The sequence below is a fragment of the Barbus barbus genome, assembly GCF_936440315.1.
Source record: "Barbus barbus genome assembly, chromosome: 34".
Taxonomy (NCBI): Eukaryota; Metazoa; Chordata; class Actinopteri; order Cypriniformes; family Cyprinidae; genus Barbus; species Barbus barbus.
In genome coordinates, this window is record NC_136762.1 from 20,078,142 (window position 1) to 20,099,654 (window position 21,513).

The 21,513-nt window shown below is 37.3% G+C and overlaps 2 protein-coding genes across 4 annotated transcripts; one reads left to right on the plus strand and one right to left on the minus strand.

The window, feature by feature from the left end:
* Window positions 1-296: 296 nt before the first annotated feature.
* LOC306854369 (ribitol 5-phosphate transferase FKRP-like) lies at window positions 297-4,006 on the plus strand. Its single transcript, XM_079392308.1, has 2 exons — window positions 297-465; window positions 877-4,006. Exon 2 carries the CDS (start codon window positions 1,198-1,200, stop codon window positions 2,797-2,799), a length of 1,602 nt encoding a protein of 533 aa, XP_079248434.1. The 5' UTR covers window positions 297-465; window positions 877-1,197; the 3' UTR covers window positions 2,800-4,006.
* Window positions 4,007-4,242: 236 nt separating this feature from the next.
* On the minus strand, window positions 4,243-15,333 carry slc1a5 (solute carrier family 1 member 5). 3 transcript variants are annotated; one of them, XM_079392309.1, is made up of 8 exons: window positions 14,691-15,333; window positions 9,284-9,326; window positions 9,134-9,187; window positions 8,624-8,790; window positions 8,298-8,531; window positions 7,848-8,042; window positions 7,621-7,755; window positions 4,243-6,283 (listed from the first exon to the last, which is right to left on the minus strand). In XM_079392309.1, the coding sequence occupies exons 1-8, from the start codon at window positions 15,236-15,238 to the stop codon at window positions 6,049-6,051; spliced, it is 1,611 nt and encodes a 536-aa protein (XP_079248435.1). In that variant the 5' UTR covers window positions 15,239-15,333; the 3' UTR covers window positions 4,243-6,048. The 3 variants fall into 3 exon arrangements, with proteins under 3 accessions (XP_079248435.1, XP_079248437.1, XP_079248436.1); XM_079392311.1 differs by having other exon boundaries at window positions 8,624-8,812; window positions 14,691-15,271; XM_079392310.1 differs by lacking the exon at window positions 14,691-15,333 and adding an exon at window positions 9,805-10,626.
* Between the last annotated feature and the right edge of the window lie 6,180 nt (window positions 15,334-21,513).

Consider the following 21,513-nt stretch of genomic DNA (forward strand, 5'->3'; position numbering starts at 1 on the left):
CTGAACATCATGTTTTATTTCATTAATTAAATTTTGCAGAAACAAAATTGCAGAGAAAAGCATTTTAAAATAAATATTTTATTATATTTCAATCAATGTTACATAAAATAAATGTATAAAATATTTCCCCACTATAAATAACAAATAACTAATAATTTTGCCTACAGATTGCACTGAAGTTAAAAACACACAGTAGTGAAATATTTAAAAAAAAGTTTTAAACTTATCCTGTTACCGCTAAGCCCCGCCCATTTGAGAATCCTAACATCACTTCACGTGCCATTCTACAGCTCGTTCTATTTCTATGGGATTGATCGAGGCGACCCAGTTGTGTGAGCTTCCTGCTACATTGTGGTCTTCTCTCGGGCTTCCTTTGCTCATTTCCGAATTAAGCACGGGGAAGAATAGAAAGAATACCCTGCAAACAATGTGCTGATGAGGAAAATGTTGAATCAACCTTAAAATGTTAAGTTCTCTCAATCGTGATTTCTACCGTTTTGTATAATGAAGATGCGTGTCATTCTTTGTGCATGCTTTCAAGATCAGAGGCTGCATAGATCTACTTGAATCGATGGTTGTAGGCTTGTTTGGGTCTAATTTTGCATGCATATTCTATATTTGGAGGAACTGTCTCAAGTGATCACATGATAGTTTCTCATATACTCAAATCTGGAGCTCATCTCTAATTGGGACAGGAGCTTGGAACATCTCTATATATTTCTAGGTCATCTTTGTTGGCTAGACTTAGTAGTGATGACTAATAGGCTTTTTGCAATACAAACTTGATCTGAATTTCCCAAACAATTACCTTGTACTTTGAAGAGCTCCAAGTGGATTTGTTTATTAAAATGTTCTTTGTTTTGTCTCCTTGTTTAGCATTTTTTTTTTAATGGACTGTGGTGAACTAATGGCACAACTAAAGGGTCAAATATGGGATCTGTCCGTCTGTCTTTTTTCCTGGATGGGATCAGCTGACACATCAGGAAGACATCAGCGGAAAGTGATTTGGTCAAAGAAGATGCTTCATCAAATATTCAGCTCCCAAATGCTTTCCACTTTGCTTTATTTTTGGCCAGACCTGAATGATAATGTTCAGGAATTTGGGCAGGTTATGAGAGTCAAGATTTTCTGTCCTCTTTCTATTTGAGATTTCACTTACTGTATGCATCATAAAAGTGATTAACCACAAAAGTCATAATGCGAATCAGTTTTTGCCAGGCTCTGCTAACAGGAGCAATAATTTTGAATTTGCTCATCCTATATTATGTGTCACGGGCCCAGCAGCAGATGATGGAGAAGCGTCGGGAACAAAATAAAGGCTTAAAGAAAGCCTCTCTGCCTGTGGCAGGACTGGGAGCTATGGGTAATCTGGTAGGTGGAAGTATTGTTGGAGGCGCTAAAATGGGAGGCCTTGAGGGCAACATGCGTGGACCACGCGTCACGATCCTCGTTCGTGAATTTGAAGACTTTGAAAACTACGTTGGTGATGTTGCACGCTCCTTTTTGCGCCAGAGACCAGAGTTGCACTTCCTCGCTGTAGCCGAAAGTCCACCATACCCTCCTCTGGCGCTTCCAGAGGGATCCCGGCTCCTGGTGTTGTCGCCGAGTCCAGACCAGCCTCCACAAACTCACCGTCCTGAGTTCAATGTGCAGACGGAGTTTGCATTGTTAGTTCCAGATGGAGTCGAGCTGGACCACGGCCGACAAATCGAGCGTCTCATTCGGGAGCTGGAAGGGGAAGGTGGCGGGCCGGTCCGACTCGTTGCCGCCCCTGTGCTGACCCGCTCGGCGGTGCAGTGCCTGCACCTTCGGGTGAATCTGCGGGAATGGACCGCGACCTACACCCCCGCGGCCTCAGGGAGCAGCGGCAGCGTCTGCACAGCCCTGCAGGGAGACGCCGTGGTTCTTATCCGCACCGAGGACCTCTTCAATCTCTCGGTTCCTTTAGGGCGCCCCCTCATGTCTTCCTTGTTTGTCCAAACTTCTCTGCGCGGCTGGAAGGTCAAGCTCTTGGAACGACCTTCGTTCTCTGCAAGTCATCGCCCGCTGTTTAGCTCAGCGCACAGCCAGTGGAAGGCGGACAGTCACCTGAAAGATGCCACCAATCACCTCATGCGTAGCTTCGGCCTGAAGCGCGTGGTGTTGCCTGATGGTCGGGATCAGTGGTTTGGCTGCAGTAAAGAGACCGCTCGATGTTTCGGCACAGTGCGCGACGATACTCCGGAATACCTCTACCTAGAGCGCTGGACTCCACCTTGCTGTTTGCGCGCCCTACGAGAGACCACTAAGTATGTTATCAATATCCTGGAAAGCTCTGGTGTGCGTTACTGGCTGGAAGGGGGTTCCTTGCTGGGAGCAGCCCGACACCAGGATATAATCCCATGGGACTTCGACGTGGATTTAGGCATCTACTTGGAGGACATTCCGAATTGCGACTACCTAAAGAACCTGGACTCCGGCTCACTGGTGGACGCTAACGGCTACGTGTGGGAGCGAGCGGTCGAGGGCGACTTCTATCGTGTGCAGTATAGCGAAGCCAACCATTTACATGTGGACTTGTGGCCCTTCTACCCCCGCAATGGAGTTATGAGCAGGGACACTTGGACTGAGCACAAACAAGATGTAGAGTTCCCAGAGCATTTCCTACAACCCCTGGTGCCAATGCAGTTTGCCGGCATAACCGCTTATGGTCCCAACAACCACCGTGCCTTCTTGGAACTCAAGTTTGGGGAAGGGGTTATTGAGAATCCCCAGTATCCGAACCCTGCCAAGAAAAGACTGGACAGGAGTCGCACGTAAGGGTCGTAGCATGCAGTAACTTGATGTGCCACAATTACGCAATACTGCATTTGTTGCATTTCTGACATTTTAAACTTGGTAGAGTATTACTATCAGAAGGTTTTGAACTGTGTCTGATCATTTCAGTGTTCTCATTTCCTGCTGGTTTTATTTATTGTATGTGTTGTGGTTTGGGGAGTCACGAGTCCCAAAAGTAGTCTAAATATACTGTATGTAACAATGGTAATAAAAGTTCTAAAATCTGAGGATGTAATATTTCACACTGCAGCGCCCCAGGAATTCACAAACAAAGGTCTAAGCTTTTTTGTATTACATGAATGTTATTGTAACTGTCTCTGTAGATATTAAAGGTAACATTTTATTTTAAGGTGTGCTTGTTACACGTTACATGAACTTACTATTATAATAAAAACAAATATGCAAAATTACATGCAAGTAACCCTAAACCAAACCCTAATCCTATACCTAACCATATAGTAAGTACATATAGTTAATTAATATTACTCTGTACTTAAATGTGTAATTACACTGTAACAAGGACACCTTAAAATAAAGTGCAACCCAATTAAACACTAATCAAACATTAGATTTTTAAATTGATTGCCAGAGAAACACCAGATTTAGTGCATTATTTACAGTAAGTGCTGGCATATGGAAAACTGATTCATGTGTGTAGGTCCACAAGTGAAGCAGCTCATTAAAACCTTGAAAGGACTTCACTGCTTTTCAACTTAATGGCCATTATTATACCACCATGAACTTTGTAGAGTGTAGGATGTTTTAATTGACATGGTGACACTGATGTACGCTGATGATGAAAGAGGCTGTAATGACCTTTTAACCTGTTTTTTTCTTTTTAATCTGAAATGGTTTTGAAATGGAAAAGGTTGCACAAAAAAGCCAGTTTATAGAAGCTACTGTTTTATGCACATATTCACTTTATTAATATTTTCACCACGTTGCATTATAATAACTGTACTTTTGATGTTTGAATTTTTTTTGACTGTCTGACAGTTCGACCTCAATTTTGTTTTAATGCAACTCATTTTTTAAACAAATTTTGTTTTTTGTCGGTGGTTCACAAATATACTATGTAATGTCCATTATGTAAATGCCACCAAATATTTAACAAACAGCATAAACACAAACCATGGCTTAACATTTCAGTGTATTTCAGATGTCTGGAAATAAACCACCACACAGTATTACTTCAAGAGTGTTTATTGGAAATATTACAGTAAAATGTTAAACGGACCACAAGGTGGCACAATAAGCCATGAAGTCTTCATGCTGGGCTTGGGTAATGATATATGCTATAATAAACATGATATAGATAAATATAACCAAACAAGTGGTTCAGTTATCCTAATAACAAAATCTTCTGGGACCCAATGTGGTCATTTTAGTGACTTTAACTCATAATAAAGAGAACATCACTACGGATTTATTTAAAAAGACTTTATTCAGCAGTCCGTGGAGTACATTCACTGGTTCTCTTAACAGTACCGATGACTTCAAGCATGCCATTTATGACACAACCACCCATCAAACTCAAACACAGACACATATCCACATCAGCAGGGCAGCCACACTACAGTCGCCTGGAATGAGAAGCCTTTACAGTACTGGCTTTTAAAGGAGTGATGTCAGTCACGCAGAAAACCTGTGAGATTTGAAATACAACTTTAACATAGAACAGATCAGAAATGAGAGACTGTTAATTATGCAGATTATAAGTACCAAAACCCATGCTTAAATTAATATTAAAAAATGAGAAACGTTTATTTGGTCAAATTTAACCTCTCGCTGATCAACTGCGAGTCGATTTCTACAGAAATGGGCTATTAAGTCAACTTTATTCTTATCAATGTGGCAAACATTTGGTCAACATACAGTACAACGGGAATTGTCTCTCACTCTGTCGCACGATACCATCCTTCAACTGGTGTGTTTAGGTTGTACACATAAGACATTTCTATATTTAAAAAAAAATTGAATTAGTACTGCAGTTTAACTACTAGTTACAGTTAAACATTCACCAGCTAATGGTGTTATCAGAATATTCTGCCCGATTTCTCCTCTTAAAGTTAACTACCTTTAGAAAATGGCAGGCATTTTATATTTGTGCTCCTCTGCAATAATATACATTAGAAGAAAAAAAAAAAAACGATCTCTGAAGAACGCTTTTAAAAAACAAACAAAATTGATACTTCATTTCCTTATATTTTACAAAAGGATATATATTTTTTTTTTGGTACACAAAAATACATTTGGAAAAAAAAGAAACCCAAACAGAAAACATTAACACATCCAACATGTTCTTACACATGTTCCTTATTCTATCTTAAATAAAAAAATAAAATCTCAATTCCAGTCTGGATTCATGCTCTAATCTATGGCTTTCTTCTTAAATGGATCGGTTTACACCTCTTGACCTCAGTTGCTTATCAACTTGGCCATAGAGAACTCCCTCACCTGCAGGTTTCAAGGCTCTAACCCAAACAGCCTTGGAGCTTTAAGACAAGGCGTACTTTGCATGTGACCCATATATCATTGTGCTTACGTTCCTTTCTGACCTTAGGATACAACTTGACCTCAAAGAGCCTGCCATGAAATATAACGGTGACTGCATAAAGACAGACACAGAAGGTAAAATGTTGTCTCTTGACTGTCGGTCAGGCTTCCCACAGCATTTTTTGGCTCCTCTAGTAGTAAGTTAAGTGAAGGTATTAGCACCTGTTAGATGGACCGACATCTGAGGAGCATGAGGTGGTATAAAGGGAATCAGCATGAATGAGGTATTTCAACATAACGGACCATAAAGCCACCTACAAAAATGTATTTGGTGTGTTTGAAAGATGCAGAGATTCTGCGGATGCTTTGGCTTATTAGGAGATGTCTGCAGGTTTAACTCGATAGCATATAATCAGAACTATTAGGGCACGTGTAGTAATAAATAGATTATTTTAAAAGGCCGGACTGAGTTTTTGTTTTATAAAAGGAATAAAGCAAACAAAAAAAAAAAAAAAATGTCAGACCAGCATCTAATAAATAATTGTTCTAGCATTTTTCCCATCTAAATGTGCATACGTTTTGGCAGACTGGGCATAGAGGAGGGTCAAAAGGATGTAGTCTTTGTCCTGTCTTAATCTAAACCTGTCTCTCCCATGGTCACTGCGTGGATGCAGAGCTTGATTTAGTGAGAGCAGACAGGTCGGGAAGGAAAGTTTGTTGAAATACTGTGCAAGTCTACATGACGGACTCCTTTTCACAGGGTTTCGGTCCAGCGACCTCTTCCAATTCAAGGTTTCCCAGTTTATCGATGAGCGGAGAACTTTCTGGCCTGGAGGCGGGGTCTTCTTCCTCCACTCGCACTTTATTTAGCTCCTCCCCCTCTTTACTGGAAGTGCGGTCCACGAAATACTGCAGAAGACCTGCTCCGTAGGCGTCGCCTTCAACATTGATGACAGTGCAAGTGCGATCGCTAAATGAAGACAGAAAAGGAAAAAAAAAATAATAATAATTACTTTCACTGTACTAAAATAATGAGGACACGAAATTAATACAAGCAGCAATAAAAAAAGACAACATACAATTGATCATTTTTATTTTAAAAAGTTGCTTAAAGTTATCAAATTTTATAAGACAATAGATGAATAATATATATATACACACATGTATATGCGCGTGTATGTGACCCTGGACCACAAAAGCAGTCTTAAGTCGCTGGGGTATATTTGTAGTAATAGCCAAAAATACATAGTATGGGTCAAAATTATAGATTTTTCTTTTATGCCAAAAATCATTAAGATATTAAGTAAAGATCATGTTCCATGAAGATATTTTGTAAATTTCCTACTGTAAATATATCAAAACTTCATTTTTGATTAGTAATATGCATTGCTAATAACTTAATTTGGACAACTTTAAAGGCGATTTTCTCAATATTTTGATGTTTTTGCACCCTCAGATTCCAGATTTTCAAATAGTTGTATCTCAACCAAATATTGTCCTATCCTAACAAACCATACATCAATGGAAAGCTTGTTTATTCAGCTTTCATATGATGTATAAATGTCAATTTAAAAAAATTTACCCTTATGACTTATACACACAGACATATAATATATTTGCATTAAAATACAATCATCTTATCCTCAACCAAACTAATTTAAAATTAAGAGTGGTTGAGGATAAGATGATTGTATTTTAATGCAAATATATTATATGTCTGTGTGTATACGTCATAAGGGTAAATTTGTAAGGGTAAGTCATAAGGGTAAATTAAAATCCAATCTTATCCTCAATTGCTCTTAATTTTCTTAATTTAGCAGTTATTTAAATGAAAGACATTGCATGAATACATATTTTTTTAAATTATTAAAGTACAATCATCTTATCCTTGACTGCACTTAATTTCAAATTATTGTGTAAATACTTTAGAATAAAAATTATTACTTAATCTCTCTCTCATATGTACAGACACACACACACATATACAGAGATAAAATATAGATGTCATAATATGATATATGTAAATATTTGTAAATGCAATCTTTTTTTGTATTGACATTATTCAATGAAGATTCTTTTTTTGATTATATATTGACATTATATTTTAATTTCAAGTATTTTCTTTAATAATAAAATACTATTACTGAAATGTAACCATTTATTCAAAATAAACTGCCTACTTTTAAAAGTCAAAACTGTCAGAATTCATGAGTCTTTTTCCATTTTTGTTCTCCCACTCCCTGCTATCCATATTAAAACTTTACCATCTTTCTCTTTTACCCACAAAAACATAAACCAAATACTCACACAAGCCAGTCCACAGCCAAGATGAGGGACAGATCGTTGGTGGGCAGGCCTATTGACTCCAAAATGATGGCCAGCGTCAGCACCCCTCCAGCAGGGATTCCAGCAGCACCGACGCTAGACGCCGTCGCAGTCACGCTACAAATAGATAAAAAGTCAATCGGTCAAAGCCAACGTCTTCCAATCAGAGCTGAGTATGGAGGTGGATGACTGTCATCCAATGAACTCACAGGATGGTGATGACCTGGACGAAGTCCAGCGGGATTCCGTTCAGCTGAGCGATGAACACCGCAGCTACGCACTGGAAGCAGGCGGCTCCGTCCATGTTGACGGTCGCTCCGATGGGCAGAATGAAGCGGCTGATGTGCTTGGACACACCGTTGTTCTCCTCTACACATTTCATCATAAGGGGCAACGTGGCAGAGCTGATAAGAAAAATCTGATGATTACTTCCTTCTTAATTATGCATTCGCAAAATTCTTTTGATTTAGAAAAGCCTATCAATGAACAGTTACATTTTATCTTAATGTAAAGAACATTTTAATAATCTAAAGAACATCTTACCACAATAAAGGACCTTTTGTGCAATGGAAAAGTTCTCTGGATGTTGAATGTTCTTCATGGAAGATGCCAATAAAGAACCTTTGTTTTTAAGAGAGTAAATAGCTGCAATCATTTACCTAGAGGACGTTCCAAAGGCAGTGGCCAAAGCGGTGATCAATCCCAGCAAGAAGGTGTATGGGTTCTTCCGTGTAATCACGAAGTAAATGAGTGGGAGGACGAGGAGACCGTGGATGGCATGGCCAATGACGCAACAGGCGATGTACTTCCCCAGGCTGGCGAACAGCAAGCCAACATCCTCCATTTCTACAATCTTAGCAGCAACCAGGAACATAATACCCAGCGGTGCGTACCTTTGGAAAAGAAAACACGTGGAAGGGAAGTGAAGAGACGAATGCATAGGACACAATTAAAACACTGGGAAAAGCACATGGTGCTCCCTTACCACATGATCCAGGAGACCAACACCATGGTGGCCTCATTGAAAGAGTTGAAGAACTTGATAAGGATCTCTCCTTCCTCTCCAAGTTTCCTCAAAGCCACACCAAACGCCATAGCAAAAACGATGAGACCCAGAATGTTCATTCCATTCACTTCTGTGCCAACTGGAATCTAAACACAAAGATACAAATGACTGAATTCACAAAAAAAAAAAAAAAAAAATTAAACCACTACTATTTATATGATTTTTCTCATACATACATTTATTAAATTATAATTATAATATTATATTGTAATAATAAATTCCTTTATTATACATGTATTTATAAAAGTTTAATAACATAAAAATTTTTAATTATATATATATATATATATATATATATATATATATATATATATATATATATATATATATATATATATATATATATATATATATATATATATATATATATATATATATATATATATTTCAAGAAAATTCTCTGAAGGCATTATATCCGAGACTTGGTACCTTTTCGTAGATGGTCAAGTTGGCAATAGTTTTAATCTTGTAATCAGTGGCATACTGTGAAGGAGAAGAAATGTTCAGAATCACCTAATAAGCACACATCACGTATAAAACATAAAACCAAAAGTTAAAACAAACGCTTGTTAAACCCACCGACTGAAAGGCAGCTGATACCAGGTTCGACGGGAAGATGTTTCTGAAAGAAGATGAAAGGGAGAAGTTAGATGCATGTCTGCTATACTCTCAAATTACTCTCAAAACTAATTAGTCCATTACACTGAACAAAGCCCAAATAGTTAACTTCAGAAGTCAGTTCAGTTAGTGGGTTAAAGATATTTACAACTTCAGTTTAAACGAGTATGAAGACATTTTATTATAACTTCTGGAGAGAAATACCAGACAGTGGACAAGGATGAACCTTTCTAGTGTGTTGGTATCAATGTGAGGTTATCGTATCGTGAGATTTTTATATCATTACATCCCCAATTACAACTGAAGTATACTTTGGCAAACACTGCCCAGGGCAACATTTCCCTAAATTGATCGCAGCTCCATTGGTTTCAATTGGTCTATGATGTACTTAAGCTTACAATGTTTTTGGGAAGCACAGCCCAGAACAAGGTAGTAAGAGAACAAAGATCTGATTCTAGCCCACGGGCACAAAAAATCCTCACAGTTCTGGCCAGCCAATCCCTGAGCGGCCTGGCCTCACGAGGTGCCTCATGTGGAAATAACTTGGAGAATTTAGTCCGATTATATCCCTCCACTAATCCCAGTTCCCCACATGATTTCCTATCCCTCCAATGGAGATGGGCACTAGGACCTGCCTGGAGATGAGGATTAAATGACAAACACAGACATTTATTCAGGAATATCCCAGCATCCCTGACCTTAATATGGCATACATACAAAAAAAAAAAAAAAAGAGGATTTCTTCAATCTGATGGAATTATAATCCCTGGTATACATCCTGTGTACCACCTTTTTCCAAGTAAAATCACAAAAGCAGCAGTGCTCGAGTTACATTTCCAAAGAAAATGCCATTATAGGTCGGATTCTGAACACGCCTGGAATCAGCTTTCCAAAACATCGCAATCATCTAAAGAAGCCTGGAAGGAGTAAAGAGACTAGTATAATCATATAATAGTGCAGCTGGAGCAAGATGAGACTGGAAAACTCGAGGGACGAACAGCCTTAAAATTAATGTGCAACATGCTGCATCCCAGACAGTAGGCCACTGCCAAACACCAATGCCAGTAGTCATTCCCTTCTCAAATTTCCTTCGTCTGAACATTGAGGAAAGCTAGAACTGAAGACACATGCGAAACCAGTATAGCAACACAAATAAAACCGGTTCATGCCATTGAAATGTTCAAAGCGTCACATTCAAATCCAGTGAGCAGGATAGGCCGAGCACTTTAGCCAACATTTACAACTACTAATACCACACAACGACAAGTTTGACTCAATGCATTCCAAGTATGGCTTTAAGGTGTGATAGACGTTCCTGCATCCTACGTAGGTGTGTAAATAAGGACACATCAAACAGGACCTCCTTGAAACGTGGCACTCCACACACCCTTTCGCCAAAGATTCATCCCAAGTTCAGTGTTTGTTGACATATTAAAAGTAACTATTAACAGGTTAATATACCTACACTTTGACTTTGCCCTATCTAAAATAAACTTTCATCAACAAAGCACAAAAAAAGAAATTTAGCAGAATATCCAAGCTGCTCTTTTCCATACAATAAAAGTGAATGGTGACCGCAAACTGTAAAGCAAGATATTCAGAGAAACGCTTTAAGTCTGTTCCACACATAAACCAATATGTATAGCTTGAAAGATGTAAAATGTAGCGCATGAGTGGTGTTGACCACTATATATAGTGTTTTTGAACAGCCCATTCACTTTAACTGTAAAAAATAGAGCAGCATGAACATTCTTCAAAATGTCTCCTTTTGTGTTCTACACAGAAAGAAGGTCATAAGGGTTTGCAACAACAAGACTCACTTAACCTTCAAGATAAACTATATCTTTTGCACAACACAGGGCAAGGAGAGCTTGTTCCACAAACTGTTGTTGTTGTCAGGGGTCCTTCCATAGCATTAACCTAATAAAGCAATGCTATACTACTATACTAGAACCTACTATACTTGCCAGAACCCGCTGACTTTCTATAGACTTTCTATAGAAAGACCATCCAACTGCATGCTTACCAGAATGCGAAATTAGCAGGGCTCCACAGTGCAGTGGACCTTGTGATCGTGTGGCAGGATTTAGTCACGGTGAGACCCCAAGAGAGAAGCCGTTTGGATGATGACACGAGCCACATCAGCTGCCTAATTAACCCTGCTTCTATTGTGCATGCCTGCATGCGTGTTACCCTCATGTGGCAGGCATACGTTGCCTCGTTGACTTCCCCTGGAGATGCAGCCAAGGAGGGAACATTACAAATGTTTCAGTTTGGCTTTACATTAAGATTCTAATTATGGAACAGAACCACCTTATTTATGTAAAAAAACTCATCTTAAGAATAACTAACTTAAGAATTCTGGTGAGTTTTATATTTTGAGGAACTAGTCATAAAGTATGACACATCAAATGACAAGGAAGTACATGGAAACTAAACTAGCTGTGAAACCAGAAAGAGACTGCCTCTTACAGAAAAAAAAAAAAAACATTTTGTTTTTAGGGAAAATCTAACTTAATAAATTATTAATTATTAAAAATCATATAATATAATAATAAATTATTATTATTGTATTAACCCAAAGCTCTCTCAATATTGTTAGAAAACAGGCTTTGGCTCCTTTTGTCATGTGGGAATGAATGCATGACTGTTAGCAACTGAAACGCTCAACAATTATCAGCCATTGTTTCCTTAACTGTCTTGAAACTGAAAAACAAAAATCAACAGCTAAAAAAAGTAGAGAGGCTGCATTCATGTTTAAGTGACCGGATTTCCAAAAAGACAATTGTTGAAATTATTATTATTTTGGATTAATAATGGGACAATTCTTGCATATTACACACACACACACACACACACACATATATATATATATACATATATATATACATATACATATATATATATACATACATACATACATACATACATGTGTGTGTGCGTGTGTATGCATGCATGCATGTGTGTGTATATATATATATATATATATATATATGTGTGTGTGTATATGTTTGTTTGTGTATGTATGTATATATATATATATATATATATATATATATATATATATATATATATATATATATATATATATATATATATATATATATATATATATACATACATACACAAACAAACATGTGTATATATATATATATATATATATATATATATATATATATATATATATATATATATATATATATATATATATATATATACACATGTTTGTTTGTGTATGTATGTGTGTGCGCGTGTGTGTGTATGTATATGTGTGTGTATATATATATATATATATGGATATATACTGATATATATATTTATGTGTGTGTATGCATGTATTTATGCGTGTATGTGTGCGTGCATATATATGTGTGCGTGTATATATATATATATATATATGTTTGTTTGTGTATGTATGTGTGTGTGCGCGTATATATATATATATATATATATATATATATATATCTATTGTATTATATGATATATGCAAGAATTGTCCCATTATTAATCCAAAATAATAATAATTTATTAATAACTGATTCTTTGATTAATAAGTTAAAAACAACAGCATTATTTAACAAATAAATTATTACAATATACAATGCTACTCGAAAGCTTAGGGTCTGTATTTTTTTCTTTTTTTTAAGAAATTAATACTTTTATTCAGGAGGGATGTGTTAAATGAATAAAGTAAAGACTTATATTGTTAGAAAAGATTTCTATTTTTAACAAATGCTGTTCTTTTTAACTTTGTATTCTTCAAAGAAAAAATATCACCGGTTCCAAAAAAAACAATATGAAGCAGCAAAAGTTTCAACACTCATAATAAATCAGCATATTAGAACGATTTCTGAGGATCCTGGGACACTGAAGACGGGAGTAATGATGCTGAAAATTCAGCGCTGCATCACAGAAATAAATTATATTTTAAAGTAAATAAAAATAGGAAACCAATACAAGAAATTGCAATAAGAGTTTACAATATTACAGTTTTTTTCTGTATTTTTGATCGAATAAATTCAGCCTTGATGAGAAGAGACTTTAAAAATCTTACTGATCCCACACTTTTGAGCGGCAGTGTACATATAAACTGAAGTTACTGAACGTGGATTTTTCTTTTTCTTAAATAAGCAAAAGGTAGTATATAGCACATTTAGTTTTATCTCACTTTGTGGGCCAAGTGACATTTTCAAGAGCAGTCCACAAAAAACAGGAAACCCTTTTTTTTTCTTGGGTCAGGTCACCCTAAATTGTGTCAGTGCAAATATTTGCATTTTGTATATATTCATATTAACATGCTAATCGTCAGTGGTAGTAAGAAGTGTACTAATTGTTTACAAGACGTCTTTTGTTGTTGTTTTGAGAACAAAATGTTCTCTACACATCACTCTTAAACACATGATGAAATTTGACCCGTTTACAGGACAACAGGACCAAACCATAAAACTCACCAATAAACCGTATGATTTAGGTTTCCCTACGGAATGCAAGGAATGTCTGCCTCAGCTGAAAGAATAAATGCTCATTTTCTTTAGAATTTCTATTTATTTTGTTCTAATCAAGCGCCACAGTCCGGTACATAAAAAAAAAAACTTTAAATTTTATTCTGCATTTACTTTCTCAAGATAAGGAAAGCAAACACAAGGAAGGCTAGATGCCACATCTATAAAACTGACCATAAAGCTGCATCCTCTTAGAGCGGATTACTGCAGAATAAAGATCCAGGGGGCGGGGTTGGATCCATATCTAGGCGGTGGAGATGGTAGGTTTAGGTATATGTAAGGTGGGAGGGACGCCCCCTGGATCTTGGAGGACCATCTCGATTACTGCAGCCACGAGCAGCTGATGCAATTTAAGTGTCAGTTTACACCACAGTCAAAACAATGTTGCTGAATAAGTTATCATTTATAAGTTTAACATAACAGAGTGGCTATTTACACCAAGTTTGCAAATCTCATATCGCATCGGAAAGGCATTTACTTTCAATAAAAATGAGGGAAATAATCAAAAAGTTGAAAATAAAAGTATCGGGTAGGGTTAGGGAGGGCTTTATTGTCCCAATAAGGTGGCATCCATTTAATAATTTGAATTAAAACTATAATTTACACTCAATACGTTATTATTGCGTGTTGTTTTATAATATACTACAATACTGAGGTGCAGATAATTGCCACTATTTGCAATAAGTAGTTATAGCAGAAAATTCTATTTTAACAGTGTAAATAGAATCTATAGCTATTTGCACTTAGTGAACACCGCTGCCTTAACATAAACCCATATGAAAGCGTTTGGAACCCTAGAGCTCTAATTTCGAATCCCAAAACGCGAAATGCGCGAACACGTGTTCACTGGAACTGACGGGACTCACCTTATCAAGTCTAAAAACGAATCGATGACTTCTTTGGCTTTAGGAACGTCCGTGTCATCCTGGTTGAGGTTGGATATTTTTTGCCCGTCGCTGGAGCCAGGCTGTATGATGAACGCCATAATAACGCCGATGGCAGACGCGATCAGAGTGGTCACCAGAAAGAAGAGCATCGCCCAGCCGCCCAGCTTGCCCAGGGCTTTGGGGTCAAGGCTGGCAGCCCCTGACACCAGACTGCAGACCACCAGAGGAATGATGATCATCTTGAGCAGGCGGATGAGGAGCTCGCCGGGGAATCCGAAGTATAGGATCTGCGTGCGGCTCAACCCGGCGCTTCGCACGCCGAGCCCGATGAAGACGCCGACGATGACCGCGGACACCGTCAGGATGACCAGCAGATTGGCCATGGCGAAGCGTTTCAGCTTCTGCCCTCTGGTCTCCGGCTCGCTCCTCTTGTGCTCAACCAAGCCGTTGGCGATGGTCGGGTCTTCCAGGTGAGCTCCACCGTTGGACGTCTTTACATCTTCTATTGTGATCTTTTCTTCTGCCATTGCGCTTTCTGGAGGTAGGAGTCTTTGGTGTGAGCTGATTGTCTGTGCTGGCAGTGTAAAAACGCGCCTTCACGGAGGAGTTCCCAGGCTAGAGCGTCATCATTAGGGCGGGGCGTAAATTAAGCAGATAAGGTCTAACTTGTAGGCTACTGGAAAACATAAATACATATCCTCTTGTATGGTGACCCAGCAAGAAAAACCCCCCAGCTCTCTCTCTCTCTATAGCAGGTCTTGTTAGTAGAAATCAAGTCAAAATATATAATAAAAAGCTTTTTGTTAGGTTTCAAATAATAAAACAACAGATACATTGGCACTGGTCAAAATGACAAAATAAAAGAAAGCGTTGTGATACTTTGTGTTTTGTGGAAACGTTAGAGGACCGTCTGACAAGTTACACCTGCATTGCTCTGTTGGGTGAACTTGAGATCTGACTTCAAACATTCAGGGAAAGTACTTTGGTTAAAGTAATTAAACACACACACATTGTTGAAGTTCTGATAAAAAAAAAAAAGTCTGGCAATTTGTTTTTGTAAAAATCCCTAATAGAAAAAGTCTATAATTTGTTGCATATGTCATTCATTTAATATTTTATATTTTTAAAGTGTGACTTAAAGGGGTCATCGGATGCAAAATTCTCTTTAATAGTTGTTTGAACATAAATGTGTGTTGGAAGTGTGTGCACACATCCGTCCTATAATGATAAAAATCCACCCAGTGTTTTTTTTTAAATCCCCTTTCTCAAATCAGGCTGTTCTGAGGTTCCTGTCAGAGTGACATAGTTTTTACACTACCATAGAGAAATTTTAAAAATGCTATACAAGTTAATGGGGGCCATCAACTGTTTGGTTACCTGCATTTAACCAAAGTATGTTATAGACTTTTCATCAAGACCCTAAAAAAATCATATGAGCTTGTGTAAAATGGGCATCCGATGACCCCTTTAAAGGGATAGTTCACCCAAAAATGCGGGTAACCAAACAGTTGATGGCCCCCATTAACTTGTATAGCATTTTTTCCAGACTGTGGAATATTCACCAGCAACTGTTTGTTACCCACACGCATAAAAATTATGAATAATGATGAGGGTGAGTATAAATGATGACAGAATTTTCATTTTAGGGTCATTGTGAGATATTTCTGCAGGTGCGATTTGAGCTAAAGAAACACAATTTATGAAACACTCTATAGCCATCAATTTGCTAAAATGGTTTGCCAAGACATACATTTGCAGAGCGTCAAAAACGATAATATTTCATTGTTTGCAGAAATCTGGTCCTCACTTCTGTAATCTAATATGCTGAAGATTGAGGTCTCTGCATGGAGCCAGAGTCAGATTATCTTTAATAAACAAAACCCCTCATTTTCTTTAAACAGGTTTTTTTCAGCGTGGTGCTTTATGTTAATAAGAGCAGTCCACACTCTAAAAACAGTGTTAGCGCACTCATCAGGGGTCCCTTTATGGGAAGCTAAGGGTGTGCTTATATAAGGTTCATCTTTTCTGTACTGGACCGTGTGAACCGAATCTCATAGAAGCGCAACATTCCACAGATATTGTGTGCTGGTCTGAGAGAGAGATTTGAGTGCCAGAGATCCATACGGTGAGTGAGGATGATGTGCGGTTTGTTCGAAGCAGGGGGCCTCTCTTCTCAAAACAGAGCGTTTGCTCTCTGCTGTGTGTGTCACACACGCCACGACCTCGATGGCTTTGAATAAACACCACTGCCCTGCCTGGCTCCATATAACAACCTCGTACAGAAAATCTGTCCCACCTGGGACTTATTACATACTACAGTAGATCAGATCTAAATTCCTCAGTGTTTCACTTCCAGCAAACAGGGAATGTTTATTTATTTTTTTAATTTTTAATGGATTTTTTAAATATTTTGTTGCATAATTTGTTGCATATTTTTAGTAAGTTAATAAGTTTAATGTAATACTTGCAGTCTTTTTTTATGAGTAAAACTTTTTAATGAGGAAGAAATTAGCACATCTTATTATAAATAGAGACAATAATATTAAATAAGTGTGACCATGGACCACAAAACCAGTCATAAGGGTAATATTGTTTTAAATTGAAATTTGTACATTTCCATTGATGTATGGTTTGTTAGGATCGGACAATATTTGGTCGAGATACAACTATTTGAAAATCTGGAATCTGAGGGTGCAAAAAAATCCAAATATTGAGAAAATTGCCTTTAAAGTTGTCCAAATGAAGTCCTTAGCAATGCATATTACTAATCAAAAATTAGGTTTTTGATATATTTACAATAGGAAATTTACAAAATATCTTCATGGAACATGATATTTACTTAATATCTTAATGATTTTTGGCATAAAAGAAAAATCAATAATTTTGACCCATACTATGTATTTTTGGCTAGTGATACAAATATACCCCAGCGACTTAAGACTGGTTTTGTGGTCCAGGGTCACAAATATTAAATAGTATTTTATTAATTTTCACTTTTAACAATTTATTAAATGTAATTGTTTTCTGAGTTAAAAATATGCTATAATTTGGAACATTTTTGCTGCTTAGATTTATTTTTAAACTATAAAAAATAATAGTGTAGTGATGTTTCATGCTCTAAATGTTTTTTTATTATTATGAAATTAAATTAATTGTAAATATTAATAATAAGACAATATATACTGTTCAAAAATTCGGTTTTGTCTATTGTTTGACTGCAGTGAAGTTTGACTTTTCAAAATAACTGATATAATCTGCTATCACATAACTATAACCAGTATTCTGTTACTACATGTTCATCTGTTAAAATGTGCATGGTGAAAACACAAAGTATTATGCATTAATGCATGTCAGTTGGCTGTTCTTTTCCTGCCTCAGTGCTGTTACAGTAAGTGCAGCCCTGGCAAAACAAAGCGAACAGGGTAAAATGACCTGAGAGTCGCATGACCTTTAACAACAGGGAAAGGGAGAAAGCTCGATACAATGCCGTAGGTTTTCATGTCATGGGAAAGCAAGCCCAGGCACAGAGATTCTGAATTAAAGCACCAGAATGGCATCAGCAGAGAAACCAGATACTGTACGTCTATCTCGCAAACCTGGCACCCTTCTCTTCAGCATCTGTATTACGTTCACACAGAGACTGTATTGTTCAGAAAAGTACAAGATAGCAAGAAAACAACAGTCCAGGAAGAGGGTTACATGCGGTTATATAAGAATATGTGTAGCGACAGCATGTGGTGAATGTGGTTGTCAGATCTATATGTGTTCGACATTCCCAAACAGCACGTGAGTATAAATAGAAAGTTGTTCTGAAATTAAATTTGGTATGGTTCAGAACAACTTTGCAGTAATTGAACATACTGTAATTTTTGGATAGAGGCATCTCAAAAATGTTTAAATGTAAATGCAAAGAGTCCCCTGTGTGGAGCTCCTCTGAGGGCAGACAATGTAAAATGCTGCGTCACCCTTACTGAGCTGTATCAATGGATATCCGAGCTATTATATTTAATTGTGCAATGATTGAATGCAGCTAGGTGTTGGGAATGTTCTTGTCAGGTCACGCTACAGATCCATTCAGCTATGCTTTTCTTCCTTGGAGAAAGTCCAGACTGCAGAAACAGACATGTGATCAGATTTAACAGCACACATATGAATAAAACTGCTGAATCATGATATGTAAGTAAGACGTGCTTCTGCTCTGCTTTATGGACTGGGACTGTTATTCAGGTCAAGTCGATTTTCTCTGTCTATAACTTTTTGCAATGCACATTGTCTCAGAGCTGCTTCACAGAAAATCGTGATGATAATGTTTATCATATCTTCATGCCTTACTTGCATTCAGCAGATCACATCTGGCTGATAATATAGCTCACCTTCTGTGACGATATAGACAGTCAATATTTGCTTGAATATATTATTATTATTATTTATTGTAATAAAATCCAAACATAATAAACAATTAAATCATTTAGATAAATTTTGAATTATTTAATAACTTCCCTCCGTCTCATTTACTGGGATGTACATCATTGATTACATTGCAAGAGTGCCCACTACTGGCAGAACCCTTGAAATGGGTTGAATCGGAACATCCTAAACCCTTGATCCGCTATGTTGTTTGTTTATTGTTCACATTTTTCCCCTTACAAATTTTTTTGGTGTAGCATTCTATATGTATATAGGTATGCTTGTGCCGTTATACATGTAAAAAAAAAAAAAAGTATTTTATATATTATAGAGTTGTTTGGGTTGGGGATAAATTAAACACGATCTGTGATGACGCCATAATCGTGTTGCAATGTGGTCTATATGCCTGCCTGCCTAACTGCCTGCAGTGTGTATATGAAGCAGACTCGCTCATTCGGTCAAAATCGAGTGTCCATATAAACTTTCCTTGTCCACTTCACAAAGTATAATGCACTTCAAAATGGAAGCGGGGAGAAGTCCTTAGGGAAGTATGCGATTGAGTGTCTAAAATGGGAATGGAACGCAGCCAATGAAGAAGACGACAAAGTAGATTAACATCGATGGACTTGTGTGTATTGACATCTTTCAGTGGTCGAAACAACATACCTTCTGATGTAGAATCATGTTTATTTTGTGTTTTAACTAGTAGTAATGAGGAAGCGATAAATTCACGTGCTGGTCCAGCCTGAAATAATCTGATTTTAATGCTATTTAAGCATAAAAACAACATTTGAGTTTGGAAAGCAGTTTTTCAATGGCCTACATTCAAGTTGATAGGACTTGATCTTGCATGTCTGAAATAACTGCCTGGAGGACTTGCAAATATGATTTACATCGTATTATACTTTGATACAGTATATTGCACCAGGTGGACCGCTTTTATGATACTTTTATGGTGCTTTTGCATACTTTGCATGAAAAAGAGCGAGCCGTACATTATTAAAAACTTCAATGAAAAAAGAGAAAAGGTCAAACAGGTTTCAAAGAGAATTTTTCATTTTGCTGTGAACTAATGCTATAATGATTGTTGGCAGGCTCTTATACACCGTTGTGAAATCTTAACATAGTCAAATGTAACGCTGCTTGATTTTTGACACATGTCTGAAGGGCAGCTTCTCTTGGGAAATTACCCACATGAGAGGTGCTGCTGTCCCCTAAATCCGGTTTAATCTCGTCTGAGCCACACTTGCACAGCACGCCTACCTAATGGCCGACAAATTTACACGCTGTAACCCAACTCCCTCCCTTCCCAGTCTGCCTGAGTATGTTCTTTACTTCTACATTACACAGCTGAATATCTGTCTAAAATTAAAACTGTATGTTTAATGAAATGGTACTATTGCATAATGCAGAGTTAAAGGAACAGTTCAGCAGTTCTTTCTTCAGTGGAGCACAAAACGAGATGTTTAGCAAAATGTTCATGCTGTTCTTTTGCATACAATGAACGTGATTGGTGACTATCGAGTTACAAAAATAGCATATTAAAAGTGGTCCATATGACTTGTGCACTGTTGTCATTTCAAGCCATTTTATGAGGAAAAATAGAACACATGTAAGGTTTGTTTCAGGTTGTTGTCGCATGTCTCCAGTCCTTTATAGACCATCTGCTAACGTCACAGTTAGGCGGCCTGCATGTGCCTGAGGTTATAACAAATCTGTTTACGTGTGGGTTAGGTTTTCCTGTTTTCGTCTGGTTCATGCTTCTTAACTTTAGAAAAGCTGACTTATGCAGAGAAGCAACTGCCAAATCTTAACACGATGGCTCTTTTATTAATGAACAGATAGGATTGCATCCTTTTTGTTGCTCATTTCCCTGTTAGTTTTTTATTAGGGACCAAAGTATAAAGTCTATTATAAATTCACATGTTTAAGAAACATTGTAAGTTTTGACTGTTTGGCAGGCTTAAAAGTAATAATGTATTTTAAATATAATAAATAAAGAAAGAAACTTAAGTACAATTAGATAAATAAAGAAATAAAAATGCATGGCCCTAAATATTAAAGCATTTTGATATGCTGCACAAGAACTCATAAACCTCTGATAAGATATGTTGATTAGTTTAAGGCCCATCGTTATCCCACACAGACGCCACTGTCTCACCCTACTGCTGATAAAAATATCCTTTGGCTGTAACCGTATGTTTTACACCCCTACTTATCTCCTTCTTTTTCCAGCTTTCTCAGTTTTACTGCTGGCTGTCAGGATAAATTACCTGATGAAGGACACACATTGTTTTCTCACATTGTTTTCAGAGATCTCCTGCCAAACCCGAAGCGTTCTGAAACTTGTGGTGGAGAGCAGTGGTTCTCGGGAGGGTTACAATCCAGAAAAGTG

Bases quoted from the DNA above. Each gene is read 5' to 3' on its own strand.
- slc1a5 (XM_079392309.1), bottom strand. From the start codon at position 15,238: ATGGCAGAAGAAAAGATCACAATAGAAGATGTAAAGACGTCCAACGGT. The intron at 8,532-8,623 runs GTAAGGGAGCAC...TCTTTTCCAAAG, and splicing joins TTGGTCTCCTGGATCATGTG to GTACGCACCGCTGGGTATTA. The intron at 8,043-8,297 runs GTAAATGATTGC...TTTTCTTATCAG, and splicing joins GCCTTTGGAACGTCCTCTAG to CTCTGCCACGTTGCCCCTTA.
- LOC306854369 (XM_079392308.1), top strand. From the start codon at position 1,198: ATGCGAATCAGTTTTTGCCAGGCTCTGCTAACAGGAGCAATAATTTTG.